We start from the raw sequence: 20089 nt of genomic DNA, 5'->3' as shown, positions 1-20089 counted from the left end.
CTATGACTTCTAACAGTAAGATGGTACCACCCAAGATGCAGTAACAAGCTTTAAGGTCAGCCTTGGTGAGCACAGCCTAACGTTAAGCTGCAGGTTGGGTTCATGTTCCATGTTGCTGCAAATACGAGACAGTCCTCAAAAGCCACCGTCCTCCTCCCCTCTTGTGCCCCATATCTGGTGATCGGGGGACTACACGTGAACTGTCAGCAGAAAGGAAAATTATTAAAATTGGCATTACATGTAACTATTTTTGTTCAGTGCTCATTGGTATTAAGTAACTACGTTATAGAAGCACTGCAGGACTCTGGTCATGTTGTCATCATTTGCTAAGACACGTTCAAGCTGATCAGAAATCTGTTTGTTGAGCTTCTGGCACAGTCCAAGCCCTGGGTCCTGCCTATGGATGGGCTCAGCGCTCCTGGCAGAGCCCCATGGGTTTCGCCACACCCCCTTTGCTGCCCATCCTCCCGCAAACAGAATATTCTGGCCTATTTATCGATACATCTCTTCATACAAAGTATTTTGAGTAGAGTATCAAGCGAAGTGTCAGCTATCTGTGATTTCAAGCCATGATTCTTAAATGGATAATCTTTTACAAATAGCGTATATTAACTGAGTTGCAAACAGTAACATGAAGAAGCAAAAATAATTCCGTTCTAAATCACTGCAACTAAAATCCTGGTGCATGGCCTGGAATAGTGCGGGAAAATTACGTTTAAACTAGAAAATGATAAATAGCTATAGCTGCAATCCATTGATCCAGGAGAGGCAGCGGGACACAGGAAGGGATGGGAGAGGCAGAGAATTTGGAAGGAGGAAGTTAATAAAGAGCTATATTTTTAGGTAGGTTTTTTTCATCTCAAATTTTTCAGCAAATGTATCACAGCCAATAGTTTTAAGACAAATGAAAAATACCCAAAGCCATCTGGAATATGATAAGCATCCCGTTATCAACAACAAAATGGTTTTCATAAAATCATCCATCTCTTTCCATCAAATCAAACCATCTTTGAGCTCCCATTCCTCACTTAGGCCTGACTGCTGCGTTCTCTCCTGTCATCTGATAAACTCGAACTCAGGCGGTGCCCAGGCGAGACGTGGGCTGGGCAGAGCTCAGCCCTGACGAGCTCTCCGCTCGACCACTCACCCGTGGAGCGATGGCCAACACAGCTATTGGTGAACCTGCGCTCTGAAACCACTCAGGAAAGTGACCCCCCCTTTGAAGAACAAAAACCCAACACGATCTAAAAACAGTTCCTGAAAGAAAAAAAAAGGGAAATGGAAAGGACTGGATGACAGTGAAGCTATGGAGGAACTCTACTATTCAGTCTCAGAGCAAATGATTTGGTTTCAGCCAGCCTAAACTTTATGGCTTTTCCTTCACACACAAATGTTGTATGTCCAAAAATCCTCTTGCTTTCGGAACTGCATCAGTGCATCTATATACAACATATCACCCAACATATCACCTCCTCTACAAACCTCGCTGTGCTCATTCCCTCGACTGCCACAGCTACATCACCAGTAGTGAACTGGTCCACATCACAAACTCAAGACTGAGAATCACTGCAACGACTTAAAAAGACAGAAACAATTGATAATTTGTACAACTGGAGCACCAAAAGAGTTTCCTTGCTAAGTGCCAGCTGCGAGAACTTGAGGGCTTAACAAGACGTCTCATGAGAAACAACAAGCTCAGCATCAGGCTTCCCGCCTCAAGCAAACCAAGACTCCCTGACCCAACTGCCCGGCCCTTCAGGTACTTGTTTTCGTCTTTCAGACAAAATATCACGCGTGACCCTCCTGCTCAAGAGATTAAATCAGAACGTGGCTTCTGGTGACTAGGAACTGAATGCTGCTGTCTTTGAAGTCAGTTGGAATTTTGCCATTTATTCAAATGATGAAGGGTCGGATCCCATAGTGTTTGTTCAGCAGTTTTGGAAGAATGCCAGTCTTCATAAAAATCAATTAAAACACATTTTAAAGACATGGCCAACCAAAATATTCTTTTCAGACTCACGGACTCATCTCAGTACTTGGCGTAACTTTGCAGCTGAAATGCACGACGCTCCCTGGCAGAGGGAACACAGCTCTGCAACATGTTCTCAGACCTCATTACACCATCTTCTTGCTAATGCAAGCAGCTCAATCAGAAGCTTGTAAAGACTTAGCATGACTGAAATGCTATTCGCGTTTTGTTTCTCACCTTCACTAATGAAATGATATCTCAGATAAATTGGGCATATCAAGATCTTAACCCTACTCTTGGGAGAAGCTCATGAACTTACCAAGGTTTTCCCCTTGAGACACCAAATATTCCATGCTGAGATATCAATAATATAGGTATGTTAAAATTTCTACATAATTTTGGAATGTATTTTTATGTCTACTTCTAACAACGCTATGTATACGCATATTTTAACTGGTTTTAAAAGTTGAATATATCTATTATAAAAAATCATACTACAGTTTTTGTGGGGAGCAAAAGAACTTCTGGTTTTCATTACTGTATCACAATTAAATTACCTAATGTACATAAGATCTGCAAGGTCTTGGAAACAATAGTGGGTGGTGTTTCCTGGAATAGGGTGATATGTCTCATGACTGGGAAGAAACACACACCACCTCATCTTAATGTTAAGTCACACAATTCAATTCACACTGTCAGGCAAGAATTAAGAACAGGAAACAGAGAGACTTCTTGTCAGGGTAACTATTCAGAGACTGGGAAAGTTAATTTACTCGCCCGAGGCAAACACTTAAAAAGTATAATAGCTGAAGTGAATTATATTTGTTTCTACTTTGTATCTATTGCTAGGTTAAGCAAGACCATGGAAAACACACAGAACTGATTTTGACACTGGTTTTAAGATTTACAGTTTTCAAGACTACACAACACAATGCTGAAAATTAGTTTAGAAAATAAAGCTCTTTCACCATTTTTCTCGGATATAAAATTTACAGTACAAACATTAATGTGTGCGTACGTACTGCATTTAAATACACAAATTGAGTACCAAATGCAAGACTTCTGAGTAAACTGGAAGTCATTTCATACTGAGACACAAAACACCTAATGTACTAGGACACAATATCCACACTTCTCTTACTGTCTTGTGTATGATTTTAAATACTACAGCTTAAACAAGTCTTTCATAAGCCACACCCACTTGGATTTTTTAAAGCTTCATTCCCAGTTAATCCAGAACAAGTAATCTAATTGATATTCTATTTCCAGCAGGCGTAGCTAGAACCAATTTTCAATTATTCATATTGTAAGACTCTGAAAGGGAAACTCAAAAATGTCCCCAAAGCATTCATGAATTCAATAGATTGTTTAGTGCTGCACAGCACCATACTAAACTTAAAAACAATGTCGTACCTCAGTAACTTCAGAGGGTAAATCTAAATGGTCACAGCTGCAATCACTGCACTAATTAGCACCGTTAATTCAGAGTGCACAGCTCATGCGGTGCATTAGGACTGTCCCCTTTCACAACACTCAGAAGGGTATATTATAGAACGTTGCAGTTTTTACTGCAGCTGTAGATATTAAATCATGAATTTTATCAGTTTCTCAACACAGCTTAATATTTATTTGTTTTGACTTCTCCTGCACACGATTTGTGCAAAAAGCAGGTTATGTGGACCACAACGGAGCTTGTGAAATGATGCAACTACCGACTTCACCAAAATGGTTGCCTTTCAGTCAAGACACTTCTCTTAGTTTATCTTAAGAAATCACAAAAAGTGAGTCAGTTTTCAAACTGATCAAGGAAGGCCTGAACCTTATTACTTTATATGCAAGTCAACAGCAGAACTTCCTTTGGCTTCATTGTAAGATTTTCAATGGGTGAAAAACTGGTTTTGCATGGTTATTATTAAACGTAGTTTCAAGAGAGTTTACACTTGTTCAACAGTTATATAAGCCGCATTCTGTCGAAGGACAGAGCAGCAACATGTGAACAAGCTGCCTAAATCCAGCAATGTTGTCTAGCACAATTATTTTTAAGGTAGATTTTTGCAAACCCTAGGTTTATGGTAGGTAGTTACTAACTCACATAAAAATTGATGACAAGCATGAACAGAAGGGCCACAGTCAGCTCTGCTTCCAGAGACCGAGGTGCTGGGCAGACCTCCCATGTCCGACAGAGGCCTCAGTTTGACGCATCATATGCTCTATATTAATGAGTAAATGCAAGAATTATAAGAATTGTCTGTCTTCTCATAGCAGTAGAAACCACTAGAACTGTGAGCATAAATTACCTCTTCAAAAAGGAAGACAGACACGGGAATAACATTGTCTAGTAGGACATTTTGTTAAAAAAAAAAAGAATTGTACGAGCAATTAGTTTGCAAAACTATTTGTGCTGACAAAACAGAACGAGCACCTTTGCTACAGGGTGAACCAGCAGGTCTGTCAGAGCAGAGAGCTCTGAAACTCATCAAGCTGAACTTCAGAAAAAAGGAGCTTTTTAATTTTGCATGTGTCAACACAGTTCCCCATTTCAGCAGCAGCATCCATTAGTAATTGATGTAGATGATAACACTTCTAATATCATGTCCAATATTTAAAAGGACAACCAAGTCAGAAAGTTTCTGAATGTTCAGCTTTCTGCAAAATTAGCTTGTTTCTAGTGTAGCAAACCGCTTACTCTTCCATGCCATCAACTCCATTCAAATCCACGACATGAAGAGTTTGCAAGAAATTTTTATAAAAATGATATTAACAAATTTAATTAAGCCATACAATTGATGGCAACTCTTCTTAGACATGCTAACTCGCAATCATGGCTGAATAGTTAGGCTCAGTAAGAAATTTCAGTGTAGTTCGAATGCGATGAAAACTTTCAGAAGCACAGGCTTGGCAAAGTCCGAGAGCACAAGGACAGACATATGCGTGACAGACAACACCTCCATGTTCTTCTCCAGGGATTATTAGACTTTTACTTAGGAGTAGAGAAAAACACTAAGTTGGGGACACCTGGAGGTCATTTGCTGTGACTGCCCAGCGAGCAGGGCCAACGAAACCTCCCAGGTCTCATTTTCTCTTGGGGTCTCATTTACTGAAATGTCACAAAAATAGTTTGCAAGAACTGTCAAGGAAACTCCTCCCATTTTAAACCTTCAGCAATGTCACTGGCTCCACTCCCTAAAGAATTACTCCAGCTCTTAAGGAACCGGTTGCAAGCTCTGTAACTTCTTTTGACACATCAAGAAACAAATCAAGGCTGAAGGAACATTAACGTCTTGCATACGAGTATCCAGTAGCTCCTCCATGTCAGCTGTAAAATCACAGGCACTTGGTAGGTTCATCAGATTGAGTACTTTACTACTGCGCAATTAAATAATGTATGTGTAAACTAGCAGTAAGTAACTACTGACTTCGTGTCCCATTGCTTAAATTCACCCTTTTGCTTTCCCACATTTGACAGCATTGCACATTTAGAAAGACAGAAATTTTGTGTTCCAAGTGTAGCGTCCTTATTAGGTTTGGGGGGATTATTTTTTAAAAACTTTTAAATTAGATACAGGTGTGAAAGTGTGGAACACGATCACTTTTAAACCCAAACCTACTTGCTGGGATTCTATGAGAAGTTCTCTTAGATTGAAGATGAAGACCTCTCTGTTTCCACTGGAACGCTTCACCGCGTTCTTGTTGAACAGACACCAATCACAACTACTGCTTTGTAAAATTACAAATTGCTATGGCTCAAAGGTTTTTCTTCACACCAACAGAATAGTTTTTGTTCGGCTTCATACAAATGAAGCCTGTATCGCTTAGAGTCAGAGCTGGGTTGCAACGTGCCCCTTTTCTTTAAATTAGAAACCAGATTTCAATACCTATTCAAAGATGTGACTTCCCTATAAACAATAGCATAACAAACACTATAGTAAATCAAACAATGGACAGGTATAATCTTACTTTTCTGACTACAATGAAAAATTCAGTCAAAACAAACAGTTAAGAGGTTGTTTTATTTAGCTGAGACCAAGTCCAAACAAGTATAGACACTCTCCAAGGAGGAAAAAGAGTATCTGTAAAAGACATCTGACTTTTCCTCCAAATATTAAATATTAAAATAACCAACACATTTCATGAGGAACATCCCCCAAAAGACAACTTGCACACAGTAAACTACTATCTTCTGGTGGATAAATATTTTTCTATTTAAGACAGTTAAAACAAAGACAGCATGAAAGCATTAATACTGCCAAAATTCAGCACCTAATAAGCTTTTTCAAAGAAGGCTTAACCTCTTAATTTTCAAAACACTACGTGCAATAGCGGCTTGAGTTTCCATGTGCAAATAAGTTCTAATATACTAGATTTTGCTCAGTATCTCCTATACTCAGAGGTTTGCATTAGCAAACAGGCAGAGAAGACTGGATGCAAAAAGCCCCCAACCCCTCCAACAAAGAACTCCCATTTTGTATGGCGTTCACAAGGGTCACGGCCACTGTTCTGACCCACAGGCCGTTGGCCAATTAACTAGCGAGCCACCACAGAGCAGAACAAGCCTTGACCGTGGCCTGACAGCCCAGAGCGGCACGGGAGGGACCCGCGGAGGAGGAGGAAGCGTCGTTGTCACCTTCGCTGGGCCACCGGGGGGACACGGCGGCTTCCCGGGAATGCTGGCCACACACAGCGGGCAACAGCTTCTGTGACTTCAACGCAAGTACGTTTGCTGCCCAGTTTTATGTCTTCACTTGGCTGATTTTCTTCAGTTGCTTTCTTGTGACTCTCATGCACCCACGGAAACAAAGACAAGCAAGGGCTACTGTTTTGTTAAAGAGCTGGAAGACATCTGTGGAGGCAGAAACTCCTGAAATTCAAGCCAAATCCCTCCTTTCTTTTTGTCTTATTCAAATATTTGATGAATAATAACACCAGAACTCAGAAAATGCCAAGTCCCTTGTATGAGCCAACCACTCAGAGAGGGCAAGATAACCTGCTTCTTCCAGGCTTAGTTTATTTGCCTAACATTTCCAAAGACTCACAATACATTGTTTAAATCATGATAGAACACTGGATAAACATGAAACGTATCAGTTTGGCTGACGCATTAACAACAAAACCTCCCTTCAAGTAATAGCAGCAAAACCGTCACACACAGCTCTGCTGGCAGCACATGGTGAGGCTCCGCACACACAAAGCCACGGCCCAAATTTGCACTTAGCGTTATTTTCATCCCACGGTTCGAATATCTGAAGATGAGTATTTTAATACGCTGGAATGAAACTTGACCGTTACACAGAGGAAAAAAATACATTTAAGCCACTTCCAATGCAACTTTGATATTTTCACCTTTTAAATCCCTTCCTTAGCAACAAAACATAACAAAGTGTAAATACAAAGTTAATTTATTACCTACATCTTCCTTGCTTAAGTTTCTTCTTTTCTCTCCTAGCCAGCTAAATGCGACAGAGCTCCACAAGAAACAGCATCAGTCAGTGGCCTAAAGCAGACGCGGCACCGTAGGGCTCCCGTTTGCTGAAGGCACAATTCTTCTTACTTATTTCCTCCTCTGAGGGGAATGGGAGAACACAATTACACTTGACACACAATCACTGAAGCGCTAAGTGTAAGACAACGGAATTAGGAATCAAATTTTGTAATACCTGCACACTTGTTTACTAAGCTTGAGTTTATTTTCCCAAGAGAAGTTACTGAAGAGAGCTGGGGAAAGTCTGCTGCATACGCAAGAGCTTTCAAGAAGTGAATATGTGAATTCCCGTCAAAATTCAATTATGTTAATTACAAACTAATTTATAACCTGATTGGTATTGAGTAACTTCAAGGAGTTTAAGACCTCGGGGAAGATCACCGCATATGAAAATCCTGATAGATACTGAGAAACACCCCAGAGGCTTCACCTCTCGAATTAATCTTTCATCTCCCAAAACACTTGATAGTACAATAAGCATCATACAAATACTTCTGATGTAATGTACTCCAATTCCCTTCTCATTTCAACAGAGCAAATCACATGGAGCTGTATTTTGTGAGGATATCTGAAAAAAAAAAAAAGTATATTTTCTAAAACTATTAGAAACACAGCTCTTAAAATGGGATAACAACTGCAGAGTAAAGACACTAACTGTAACGTATGACATAAATCAGGAACACCACTAAATAATGCTAAATTCTAATTTAAGCGTTTGGATGTTAATACAAATACCCATATTATAGACAAATAACATGAAGAAGGAAACCCTGTCTGCACTACGGAAAGAACTGCAGGAATAAATCACCGTCATGGTCATGGAAAGACGACGACTTTATTATCAATGCATCACAACAGGAAAGCTTGAACGAACGTTCATTAGATAGTCACGGTCCCTCAGGAATTCCTTGTAAGAGAAAAGGTTTTGTGGTAGAAGTCTTTGTGCAAAAGACCCTCCAAAACCACATCATATTTACACAGGATTGACTGAACATAACGACCCCTGCTATCTCCTAAAATAACAGATTGACATACACATTTGAGAATGAAAATGAACCAAAATATCGTTTAATTCACCGTGAATTTTCTCTGATGTTACTGTCAGAATGTAACTGCCCGTGTCAAATCAAGTACATATGCATTTATACTCCGAAAACACAGAAATACTGAAACAGAGGGTAAATAAGCTCATGGAAAAAATACATCTCTTTTTGCTAGACCACAGAAATAAATGTTTAAAGAATGCATTCCTAGCTAAGAATATGCAGTGTTAATGTCAGCAGCTTTGTTTTGTAAATAGAACTGTCACAGAGGAAATAAAAATCTGCATTCAGTTTTTAACAGATTTTGCTTGCTTTCTAGCCTCCCCCTCCCTTCTCCCCATTAGCACATCATCTAATAACACCAGAAATCTAAACCAATGTGTCTCAGTTATTGTGTGAAGGCGGTCAGGCAAATACCTGATTAAAATATCTTTAACTGTATCCTGTGGGTAAAATAATTGGAGGAGAAATAAAAAATAAAAAGGAAGAGTTGATTTGAGCCTTGCAGCAGTGAAATGGTATCCCAGGAAACCAAAGTACAGAATCAAAGAACACTGCGTGACAGCAAAAAAAAAATCAGATTCAGGACACAGAAACAGGCTGGAAAGGTACAAACTGTTGCTTACTTTTCCACTTCAAATTGCCCTTCAATTATGCCACAACACATCTATTAATTAGTAAGAAGTTTTGGTACATGATATATTAAAATTACTCGTAATGCAAAAATCCACCCCCAGACATGGCACAGAGAATATTGACGGGCACAGGAGAGCAGTGAAGTCCCATCTAAACCAGTGGCCAGGATCACGTTGTTGCTGGTCAACAGGACATCACATGCACACCTGCTATAACAGGGACCACCCGAGAATGTGTGTGTGTGGCAGATAAATACTCTGGGGACGCTTTTGGATTCAGTTTGTATTCAATATAATAGGAAAAATAAAATCAGGTGTGGGGTCCAATTTTTAAAGAGTTCATAAAGATAAAAGCTCAGCAAGTTCACTTACACGTTCATCAATCGCAGTAGTGAACTAGCTGAGACAAGGAAAACCTTTTATTTTTGAAATTATAATCTACTAAAAGATGAGAAGTATAAAAAGACAGAAAACAAGAGTTTGAATAATATCCAGGGAAAACTGACCAAACAGAACCCATGCAAGTCAAAGACTCAAATCCAAATACACCAAGAGCACAACATTCCACCACCAAGGTGAATGCCAATGACAAAATAAATCACCTTGTAGAAAACAGTCTCCAAGGAAAGCAAAGGCACTGATTTAGACCATTTCTTTTATGTTTACTTCATTGCCTATAAAGAGTTACGATGTAATAAACTGTACACAAGGAAAACAAGAAAAAAAATGAAAAGAACTGAACTAAATTTAATTTTTGCATATAATTCACAAAAATTATATAAAGTATATAAAATGAGTGCTGAAATTATTAAGTATTATAACTGGTTTAAAAAGCACACATTAACATGCAATAGTTGAGTCCCAGTGCCTTTACATTTATGAATAACATTCACTTGCATCTTGTGAGCTATAAATAAATGTCAGTAATTGATACAGCACTTAATAACAACAGATATTTGGAGATAAACCAGAGTTAACTAAAGTAATGCTTGTTCAGTTGGGTGCAAGAACTTGCATTAACAAAGCATTTTGGCAGACTAGAGACTTTGTTTCCAACTCTACTGCTTTTGCATGGCCTTGTCAACCAGGCAGCCGTTCCCCTGCCCCAGCCTGTGCTGTTGGGCCCAGGTGCTAAACCTGGTTCTTTTGGGAGGCCTGGCTGTGCTGCCTCCCGCCAGCGGCAGGGACCACGTGTCACCGGGACCTCTGGAAAAATCCAGCACAGCCCTGTAGGGCGGCTCACCTGCTTCTCGTGTGTTCTCCATCCTCCCTTGGAATCGCTGTTTTCCATTTTACTCCCAAGTGTGTAATAGTTAAAATTGAATAACCGTGGAAGCGTGTCAGGGTTTAAGGCAAGGCGGCAACAAACTGTGGCAGACGCTCTCTGTTATCCCCTTTACCTCCCGCCACCCCTTCCTCTAGATTGGAAAGATGATAAGAAAGTTAAGGGCAAAGGAAAGAGACTCAGACTTCAAGTTGGAGCGTTTTAAAGGGTTTTACTAATGCTACTAATAAATAGAGAACGTGTACAAAATATACCAAGCCAATGTCAGGTGGTGGGTGCGGAGCTGCGTCACTGCGCAGCAGAGCTGGGGCTGCGGGGCTGGCGGCTCCAGCAGCTGCAGCGCAGGCCCCGGGAGTCCCGGGCGGGACTGCACAGCAAAGCGGAACCTGGGTGCGGGATGCAGGGCCTGAGGGCTGTGGATCACAGACAGACAGACAGACAGACAGACAGGGGCCTCTCTGGATGCCGGCCGTGGGCGAAGAGAGCGTGACCCTCGTGATCACCCTCTTATATAGGGGGTATGATGATTATGGGATGGAATACTTCCGTTGGTCAGTTCAGGTCACCTGTGCCATCCATCCCTCCTCAAACACGCCCCTCTCACAACGGAACGGGGAAAACTTATCAGTCTTTCTTAGCTACCATAGTCATAAATCTAAACACGAGCTTCTTCAGCATTCCGTTGATCTCTTATCAGCACCGAGTGCAGCATCCTAGGAAAAATGTGCAGGCTAAAACTCAGAAAAGTACAGCCACCTAAAGAACTGAGCTGAAAGAAAAACCACTAAAAGAGAACTGGTCTTGTTTTTAACAAAACCAGGACAAAGCGTTATGAATTTTCACTACCTGTGCTGAGTTAGCCTGGCACTCCAATTTGATCAAGACCTACCCATTTTAAATGGTGTGTGCTTGAAACAAAGCCCTCTCACTAAAGGCGCTGCCATGATGTGGACTCTGAGCAATCCACGTCCACATCAACATGTTTTCAGAGCTTTGCTACCCGGGGGTCCCATCAGAACCTGGTTTCTCCCCTTAACAACAGCTTTTTTCACATATGTCTACCAAGAGACTTGTCATTCTCTGAGAAATTTCTCTTCTTAGAAGGTTTAACTCTAGGGAATATGTATTGAGAAGAGGTTAGTTTGGGGTTTTTTGGTTGGGTGCGTTTTGTTGTTTGTTTGTTTGTTTGTTTGAACCAGTTTGGCTGCATCCTAAGTCTTGTTTCAGAAAGACCGGAATTCCATTCTGCCGCTCACAGAACAATAACGAACCGAAACAGAACGTGGTCTGGGGAACGGTGTCCCTGTCCACAGCAGGGGGTGCAACGAGATGATCGGTAAGGTCCCTTCTGACGCAAACCATCCTGTGATTCTGCGATCTGCTCCAAAACGCTTAGCTAAGAGGCATATGGGCAAAAATTAGGAAGACATAAGAAACAGAGGTAATTTGCCCAGTGCCACAGCACAGACTCAACCAGTGGGCTCTCTGCCCGCGCTCTTTTCTTCTTGGGAGAATTTAATTCACATGTCTTTGCTGTATATTTTAGCTACGGCCTTAAAGAAAAGGAATCTCCCTCTGTCCTCTAGCGCTAACACCTCTCACAAATCCTGCTGAGTGAAGAGCGTTAGGACAGAGCGGGGCAGTCTCGTCAGCATCGCTCTCGATACTAAAGGTGCACTAGTGTGCAGGAGTCACAAAGCCTCGCACGGGCGAACCAAAGCCGTGCCAAATACTGAGACAGAAATACTTCCGGCTGGTTTTTCTCACAGTTCCAACGGGTAATACTCTCATTATAATGTATAATCATATAAACGGTTTAATTTCTTCAAAAGTAGCTCTTTGATGGGTCATCCAGGGTGCTCAGTCACTCTGTGTGAAAACAGCCTGGGAAGTCGCACTGGAGCTCCATGCAACAAACGTTCAATAGGAACCTTTCTTCCCTTCCATAAGAGGAAACTGATAAACATCTGGTTTTGGAAATGACTTTGTGATGTTTGGATGTTGTACCAGCAAACTACTCTCACACGCTGTGGTATATCATCACATGGTACTGTACTTTTCCAAGAAAAACCCAGTAAAATGAAAACACTTCATTACCATGAACCCTTGTTTCTTAAAAGCTACATAATTACTCTGCAATCTCTCATAAGATCTTATTTATTTTAGCTTTAATTATTCACTTCAATGCAAGGATTATTTCATAAAATAAATATTTTTACTTTAAAAAATACAAGTCTTTTTTCTCCACTGTATATATTTTGTTTACCACTTGCCAATCTGTTATTTCACATACGTGAAAAGAAAACTGGACTGAATACGTGCGAAATAAACTACTGGCAAAGGAAGCGCATAGGCTTGCCACTGAGAAGATCAGAGTCACAAGAAACACCTTTTACATTTTCCAAAATCAACTAACCTATTAAAAAAAGAAGTAATAAAAAGGAATACTAAAGGAGAAGAGATTTTTCAGGTAACTCTGAATTCCAAAGTTATTTAAATTATCCTCAAAAGACTTACATGTTTCAATCGTATGTTCACTAGAACACTGCGGTTCACTACTGAAAATTATTAATCACTGTTTTTATTCAAGTCCGTATTCCTCACTTGTTTAGCAGGATTAAAAACTCCTGATTACACCCATCAACAATTCCGATGAGGTTTTGTGGAAAGAGCACTTAAATTCTGCAGCTTTCATTAACTTTATCCCACCTTGCTTAGTCCATACCTACATATAATCTATTTCAGTCAATAAGGAACATTGTATTTCCTTAATTTGAGAGATCAAGAGAAGTAATACATTCAAAAGAAAAGTTGTGACGTCCTGTACGGATGATTCACTGCAAACTAATAGTTAATTTCAAGACAGGAATTGGTTGCACATAGGGTATTCTATGATCTCTGTCGTTTTCAGCTGTGGTAGAAAATTCTTTTCAGCCGAATACATGCTTGTAAAATTTTAGATGAAATTATTTCATTGAGCAGTTTCATCTCACAAAGTTCCCACGGATTCAGTTCCCAGAAAAGTTTTGTAGATGCAGGTTTCCTAAGAGGAATCTCCAAGGTGGAGCGGGAGCAGGTTCCTCAGACACAAGTTGGGGAAAAGTATTGGAAAGCCGCTACATCACTGTTCCAAAGAAATATTTTCTCAAGTTTGTTATGATGTAAATACTTTAGATCACCAGTAACACACTATTAAGTATCATATTAAGCTATACCATCAGCTTTTTCATGCTATTCCTTGTCCATAACAAATATGCAGCTAAGACAAGTTTATATCTTCCAGCTCTGCAAAAGCCAAAAGTAAACGACACACACCTCCCTATGAAATGCTGACTTAAAAAATCTTTTTAAAGCTACCAATTTTCTCACAATTTCCCAAAACTTTACAGGTGGAGGAACAACGAAAGTAAATGGAATCCCTCGAGAAAACCATACAGGAGCAGAAACAAAAGCTGGACTGGCTTCCAGGATCCCCAGTTGCTCCTGTTCTGTTAGAAATGCGTATTCCTTTCTAAATCCAAACCAAAAATAATAGATGTGAGAAGTTTTATGACAAATTAAACTGTCCTTTTATCACTGTCACCACCACAAATTTTGGTTCAAACTTAGTTTTATGCAGAAAGTCCCACAGCACACAATACTGTCCGACTAGAATGCTTAAATGTCTTACTAGCAGAAATTGCTGCCTTTCAACTCTGGTTTTTCCTCACCCTTAGTAGCTCTGGGAAGACCCTAGAGCAGGTACCAACCTGCTCCCTTGTAATTACAGCACTGGATTACTGTTGTAACTGATTCCCAGTTCAGGCAAATCATAATCACGTACCTATTGTGCATAACAATCCTCTAATGGCCGAAAAACCATAATAAAGAAAGCTTTAATGAAGAACGTTGGAAACTAGCCAGAATTTTATGGCAGTGCACTCAAAAAGAAAGAGTTACAATCTGTATTTAAGATGAAGAGAACCTTTTAATCCAGATGGCCAAAATTAAACAAAGCAGTGCAGGGAAATTTTGATCAAAAGCGAGTACAACATGAAAGAACCAAAATTCCCCCAGTAAACCACTGCTAATTATTTCAAACGGACGCTGCATGTTCATTTTGTACTGTGAAGAACTCTGGGGAAAATACAATATGAACGTGTTGCTTTCTCTGTGATAATTCACTTATCCGCTAACATTTTTGACAAAAGTGCAGACGGTTTAGCAGGAAGAAATCTGCTTGACAGCATTTATTTGGTTAAATGCTCAGATAGTTCCATAATAAAATTTTAAAAGAATTTGCAAAATTAATCGTAGAATATTTCAGATTAGTATACACACAGTTTTAAGATACAGCGGGGTAAACTACAGCTGCTGCAACAGTATTGTATTATTAACATAGATGCCACCCGGGTTTCAATTTGCCCTCGTCTCCCGTGGTTCACTCGGCGCTGCTGACCCGCTCCTTGACAAGACGACCTTCCCCCGGCTCAGCCCCGGGCGGCGCAGAGGACGGGAGTTCCCCATCGTGCAGAATTTGGTTGTCATGACAGTCTCATCACGGGACGCGTGTGAACACGCAGCACGACACTCCGGCAGGCGGAACTGCATCACCTGGTGTCAATGGCGTTTATAGCCGGTACATTGGTGAGTGGTTCAAAATCCCTAAAACTAAAATTCTTCCTTGGCAACTAAAAACTAAAAATATCCATTTTTAATTGAGCAAGATAGCAGTAACAGATTTGGGGGTTTAAGGGCCCTTTTTCAGCTTTTGTGCATTATAGACAAACATCAGAGTAGAGAAGTACACATAACATGACTTCTCGGCTCCCCTATAATAAAAATTCTTATATTTTACAAAGGTTTTTTATGTTAATGAAATAAAACCTCTGTAATATTCATTAATGAATTAGAAATCACAGAGTCCAGTCAAGCCTGAACTTACACAAAACTAGCAACATTTTACCCTCCTAAAAGCACCTAAACAAGAACCCAGTTTGTACACCTAATTATTCTTATTCTGACACTTACACCCTTGTCTTTGATCTTTTTTGCTGATGCCAAACCACGATATTAATCACTCCTTCACAGTTAGGAGTTAGGAATACTGCATCAGACAAACAAACAAAGGAATTACTGTGTTGGTCTCTGTCCCAGAGCCAGGGGCAGAGCCCCGTGTGCCGCACACGGCGTCGCTGCCACCGGTCCCTCCTCAGCCACAGCCCAGGACGCGAGCAGCGCCACTCTGGTGCCAGCCCTGCAGAACAAGAACTGACCTGGCTTTTGACTGAGTGACTTTTTGCTCTTGCTCAAGACTGTTTTAGCTTGAAGGAGCCTCCCGCCCCTCTGCTCTGCCCTGGGGAGACCACACCTGGAATATTGTGTCCAGTTGTGGCCCCTCAGCTCCAGCAGGACAGGGAACTGCTGGAGAGAGTCCAGCGCAGCCACCAAGATGCTGAAGGGAGTGGAGCATCTCCCGTGTGAGGAAAGGCTGAGGGAGCTGGGGCTCTGGAGCTGGACAAGAGGAGACTGAGGGGGGACTCATTCATGGGGATCAATATGGAAAGGGGAGTGTCAGGAGGATGGAGCCAGGCTCTTCTGGTGACAACCAGTGACAGGACAAGGGGCAATGAGTGCAAAGTGGAACACAGGAGGTTCCACTTAAATATGAGAAGAAACTTGTTCCTGGTGAGGGTGGCAGAGCCTGGCCCAGGCTGCCCAGGGAGGTTGTGGAGTCTCCTTCTGTGCAGACATTCCAACCCGCCTGGACACCTTCCTGTGTAACCTCATCTGGGTGTTCCTGCTCCATGGGGGGATTGCACTGGATGAGCTTTCCAGGGTCCTTCAACCCCTGACACTCTGTGATTCTGTGAGATCACTGTATCTTTGATTTACATCTCTGTGCTTCTTGATTCCACCTCGCAGATCAAAGGGGCTGAGAAAAACTTGGTGAGAACCCAAGTGATCTACAGAGCTTTGACAGAAGAGTGGAAACTGAGGCTGAAATGTCTGAAACCCCAGGCAACAGGTTCATACCGGCCACAGAACATCCTTCCATCTCTAAATGTTATAATATTCCCTGTGAGCTCACGCAGGGTTAACGAAATATTATTGACATGAATGAAAATCAGACAAAATATTGCAGCTACCGAACATGATCTGAGTTAAAAGCTGTACCTGTGGTGATACCAGAATCTCCTGGATTATTTGCCGATTGAGCAGTAGGAAGTAAATCCTGTCCAAAAGTAACAAGAGCTTTTCACGGGCACGCAACTGCTGTCCCTGTGTGGCAATGAGCAATCCAGTGATCTTAATTCCCCCGATTTTTCAACCAAAATTCTGCTGCAATATGAACAACATGAGGGCTTGTGCTGTACCAAGAGGTGCTGCCATCGCGTTACTGCTGCATGGGCTCCTTGTGCCACTAAAGTCAGAACCATCACGTGCAATAATTTACACACAAGGCAGGAAAAGCTGAAATCAATGTGACTATTATTACGGCCGGCTGTTCATCAAAACCAGCCTTCAAAGAAGCAAGAAGAACAAAACAAAGCAAAATGACTCTGAAATTTATTAATTAAAAATATGGAAGGAAAAACTAGTTGGGGAAAAAAGATCAAAAGTGCCAAAATAATTGCCAAATGCAAACGTAAGTAGAAGGAGAGCAGCTGGGCTGTGTAACGGAACTATCTGACTCTGCGTCCAGAACCCATGGAAATCAATGAAATGACATCGGACTTGTCCCTGTATCTGCACTCGCTAATTGGAATTGCATTGACTCATGCTCGACTCTCTCTGCTGCTACAAGAGAATTCTTAGCATAACTAAGCTAAAAATTACAAAATACCATACTGAAATAAATACTGGAGAATAAATTATTATAAAATGCTCATAAAAACGTCCCCCCAAATCAATGTATTGTTTATTTGTGGAATGCTTGCAATTGTTTTTTAAGGGAGTCATAAAAATTCCTCACTCACCAGGAGCCCATTCATGAGTGCAATGAATTTCCAGAGGACCTGATTTTTTGTAAGAGAAATTTGGATACAAACTTAACAAAAACGTTTTTAAACTAATAGCTTTAATGCTTAAAATGAGCAAAGACTTGCCTACAATGTAAACAATGACAATTAAAACAAAATAAAGAACACAAGGCTCGTAACCTAAATACAATACCCATTGTGTGGACTTCCCCATTTCCATGAAAAACATCTGATTTTCATTTTGAATTAGAACATTCTGCTGAAGTTACTAATATACTGGGATTTAATTTAATTGCAAAATTTCAAGATGAACAACTTCAGCTCTGATCTGATCAGTGCTCCATAGCCAAGAATTTACATTCTAACTCTGGAGACAGCAAACAAAATCGGATGTTGAATCCTAGCTGGAATAGGTTTTTATGACCCCAGTGCAAACAGTAGTTCTCCTCAGAAGAAACTGCACAGAAAACTCAGATCGCCTGGCAGCTCAGCCAGGGAAAATCTGGCAAGCGACTTGATATGTTTGCAATTCCAAGAATTTCCAGTATTTTTCTGTGAACAGATACACAACTGCCAGAGATCAAAAAATAGACTTAAAATGTGCTTAAGTCAATGATGAGAACAATAATGACAAATTTCCCTCTGGTATTTCACTTACTTGGCTATTCTGTTCCGTTCTCTAAAGTCGTAGAGAGATAGGAGTTGGACATACAAACAGTCAGGAACTGTGGGGGGGGGGTTGAAAATATACATGGGAATTGTTAGTAATGTCAACATGCTCCGGCTTGTAACAAAAGAAGGCCAAGAAGTTTTAATACAAAAGACTCCGTAGCTGCAATACAACAGATTTAGTCCAGCTTTTTCATGTGCTCCACTCTTTTCACGGAATTCTGGTGAAATAACACCATTATTTAGGAGACATACACTAAATAAAGTCTAATAAATAAATAATAATAAAAAAAACCAACAAAACCAAAAGACCCCAAACCAATGAACCAACAACAAAACTGTACATGCACCTCCACCCCCCCCCCACCAGCCAACCAACCCACCCAACACAACAGACAAAGTCCTAATACAAAAGCTTGACAGAAAATGTCTGGGGCAGAAACAGACAGACTGACTGACACAGACCGACTGACTCACGTCTGAACTCAGCAGTAAGTATCCTCACGTATATAGCCTTAATTTTCCTTAGGAACCCATGAAATGACATTAGATCAAATACCAGTCCTGGGCAGGAAAAAGCAAGATAAGGAAAAACAAAAAAAAAAAGCAAGCTTTGTCTATGTAAATGTTAGTGTTTAAAATGTAACTTTTGATGTTTAATTGTCAAATCTAGGAAGCAACAGGCCTTGGCAACAGATGTGTGTTAGAATAATACTCTGCGGCGTATTAGAATAATGCTCTGGGCACAAACTGTCCCAGGGGAGGACGGTGCTGACATGGCAACGCACTCACAGGATATTTCCCCAACGTGACTCTTCAATTACACCTGATACTGAACAGTCAAGAAAGACAGGTCCTGACAATGTGTTCTTGCTCCAGGGGAATACAGCCACTGGGAGATGCGTGTCGGTACAGGAAGAATGGAAAATCAACCAAGCTACTAAACTGAGTGGACAGGTAAAGGAGGATAAAGCCAGAAGCAGCTGTGCTGTGGACGCGGCGCCCGGCAGACGTGCCGTCCCACAGCACACACACCACCGCACCGCTTCAGCCCTCGCGTGAGTTCCTGTCCATGCAAAGAACCGACCGGAATAGTTAAATACAACCCCCAAATCAATTTAAATACGAGGCAGCGAACAGCTTCGTGGTAACTGCTGATGTAATTCATTTACGTAGTCAAGGGGTTGTCACTTGAATTATTGTGAAACAAAGAAAGATGGAAAAAATTCTGATTTTTTTTAACATGACAATCTGCTCGGGAAAAGTGCAACAAAGGACCACTTATGAACATCATTTCTGTACTTTATGCTGACAGAAAAACAAGTCTATCACTGAAAAGTAAATTGCTTAGAAGCACTCCCGTCTCAGCTTACTACTACTATTACAATAAAAGAAGAGAAATACAATAGGAATCTAGAACTGTTTAATCAGAGAGTTTACCATTAAATAACACAAAGTAAGTTCAATAATCTGGAAGTTGAAAAGATTAACATCTTTACTTTGAATCATGTAGACGCACACTTAAAATACAACACACAGATGATACGAAGCAGGCATTCAACGCTGGTGCAAAAAGGTGTGAATCAAACTGAGAAATTACGGGTGACACAGGACGCGAGAGAAAAAGTGTTAAGATGTAGTTAAACAGAAAGTAAACTCCAGATTGGATTGAAGCACGTGAACGAGACAGCAGAGTTTCATTGCTGAAATGACAGTGACGATACACCTTGGAGAACTAAAGCAACACCGACAAGATTAAAAACAAAAAGTAGCAACAGAAAATTGAAATAAAACTATATTGGAATGGGACTGGAGCACTTTACAGTAAACTGAAAAAACGCAATAGAAGGACAAGACCTTTCAAATACTTTACGACAGAAAAATATTTGTGGCCCGTGAATGAAATAGTTCCATGTCCTAACAACAGCAAAGGAATTGTCACAGCAAAAAGGAAACCAGGAAAATGTTTAAGAAGAAAAATAACAATAGTGGTTTGCATAGTAATGACATCTGTGACTATGTCAATATAAGCACAAGGGAGAGAATA

At 40.7% G+C, this 20089-nt stretch overlaps 1 protein-coding gene across 15 annotated transcripts in view; it reads right to left on the bottom strand.

Moving 5' to 3' along the window:
* Positions 1–20089, bottom strand: part of ATG7 (autophagy related 7) — a 114094-nt gene that overhangs the window by 28366 nt on the left and 65639 nt on the right. The window contains exon 19 of one of the 15 annotated variants that reach the window (XR_010474972.1): positions 7373–7529. The exons of 13 other annotated variants lie outside the window; for them this stretch is intronic. Coding sequence is in view for 1 of the 2 variants with exons in the window: in XM_065074817.1 (XP_064930889.1) it covers positions 7975–8016 (42 nt within the window). In the remaining variant the exon portion in view is untranslated. Of the gene's footprint in view, positions 1–7372; positions 7530–7558; positions 8017–20089 lie in introns of those variants that run through there. One more of the 15 variants, XM_065074817.1, reaches the window with a different exon arrangement.

Source organism: Columba livia, chromosome 10 (assembly GCF_036013475.1).
Source record: "Columba livia isolate bColLiv1 breed racing homer chromosome 10, bColLiv1.pat.W.v2, whole genome shotgun sequence".
Lineage (NCBI taxonomy): Eukaryota > Metazoa > Chordata > Aves > Columbiformes > Columbidae > Columba > Columba livia.
This window is presented reverse-complemented; position numbering and strand designations above follow the sequence as displayed.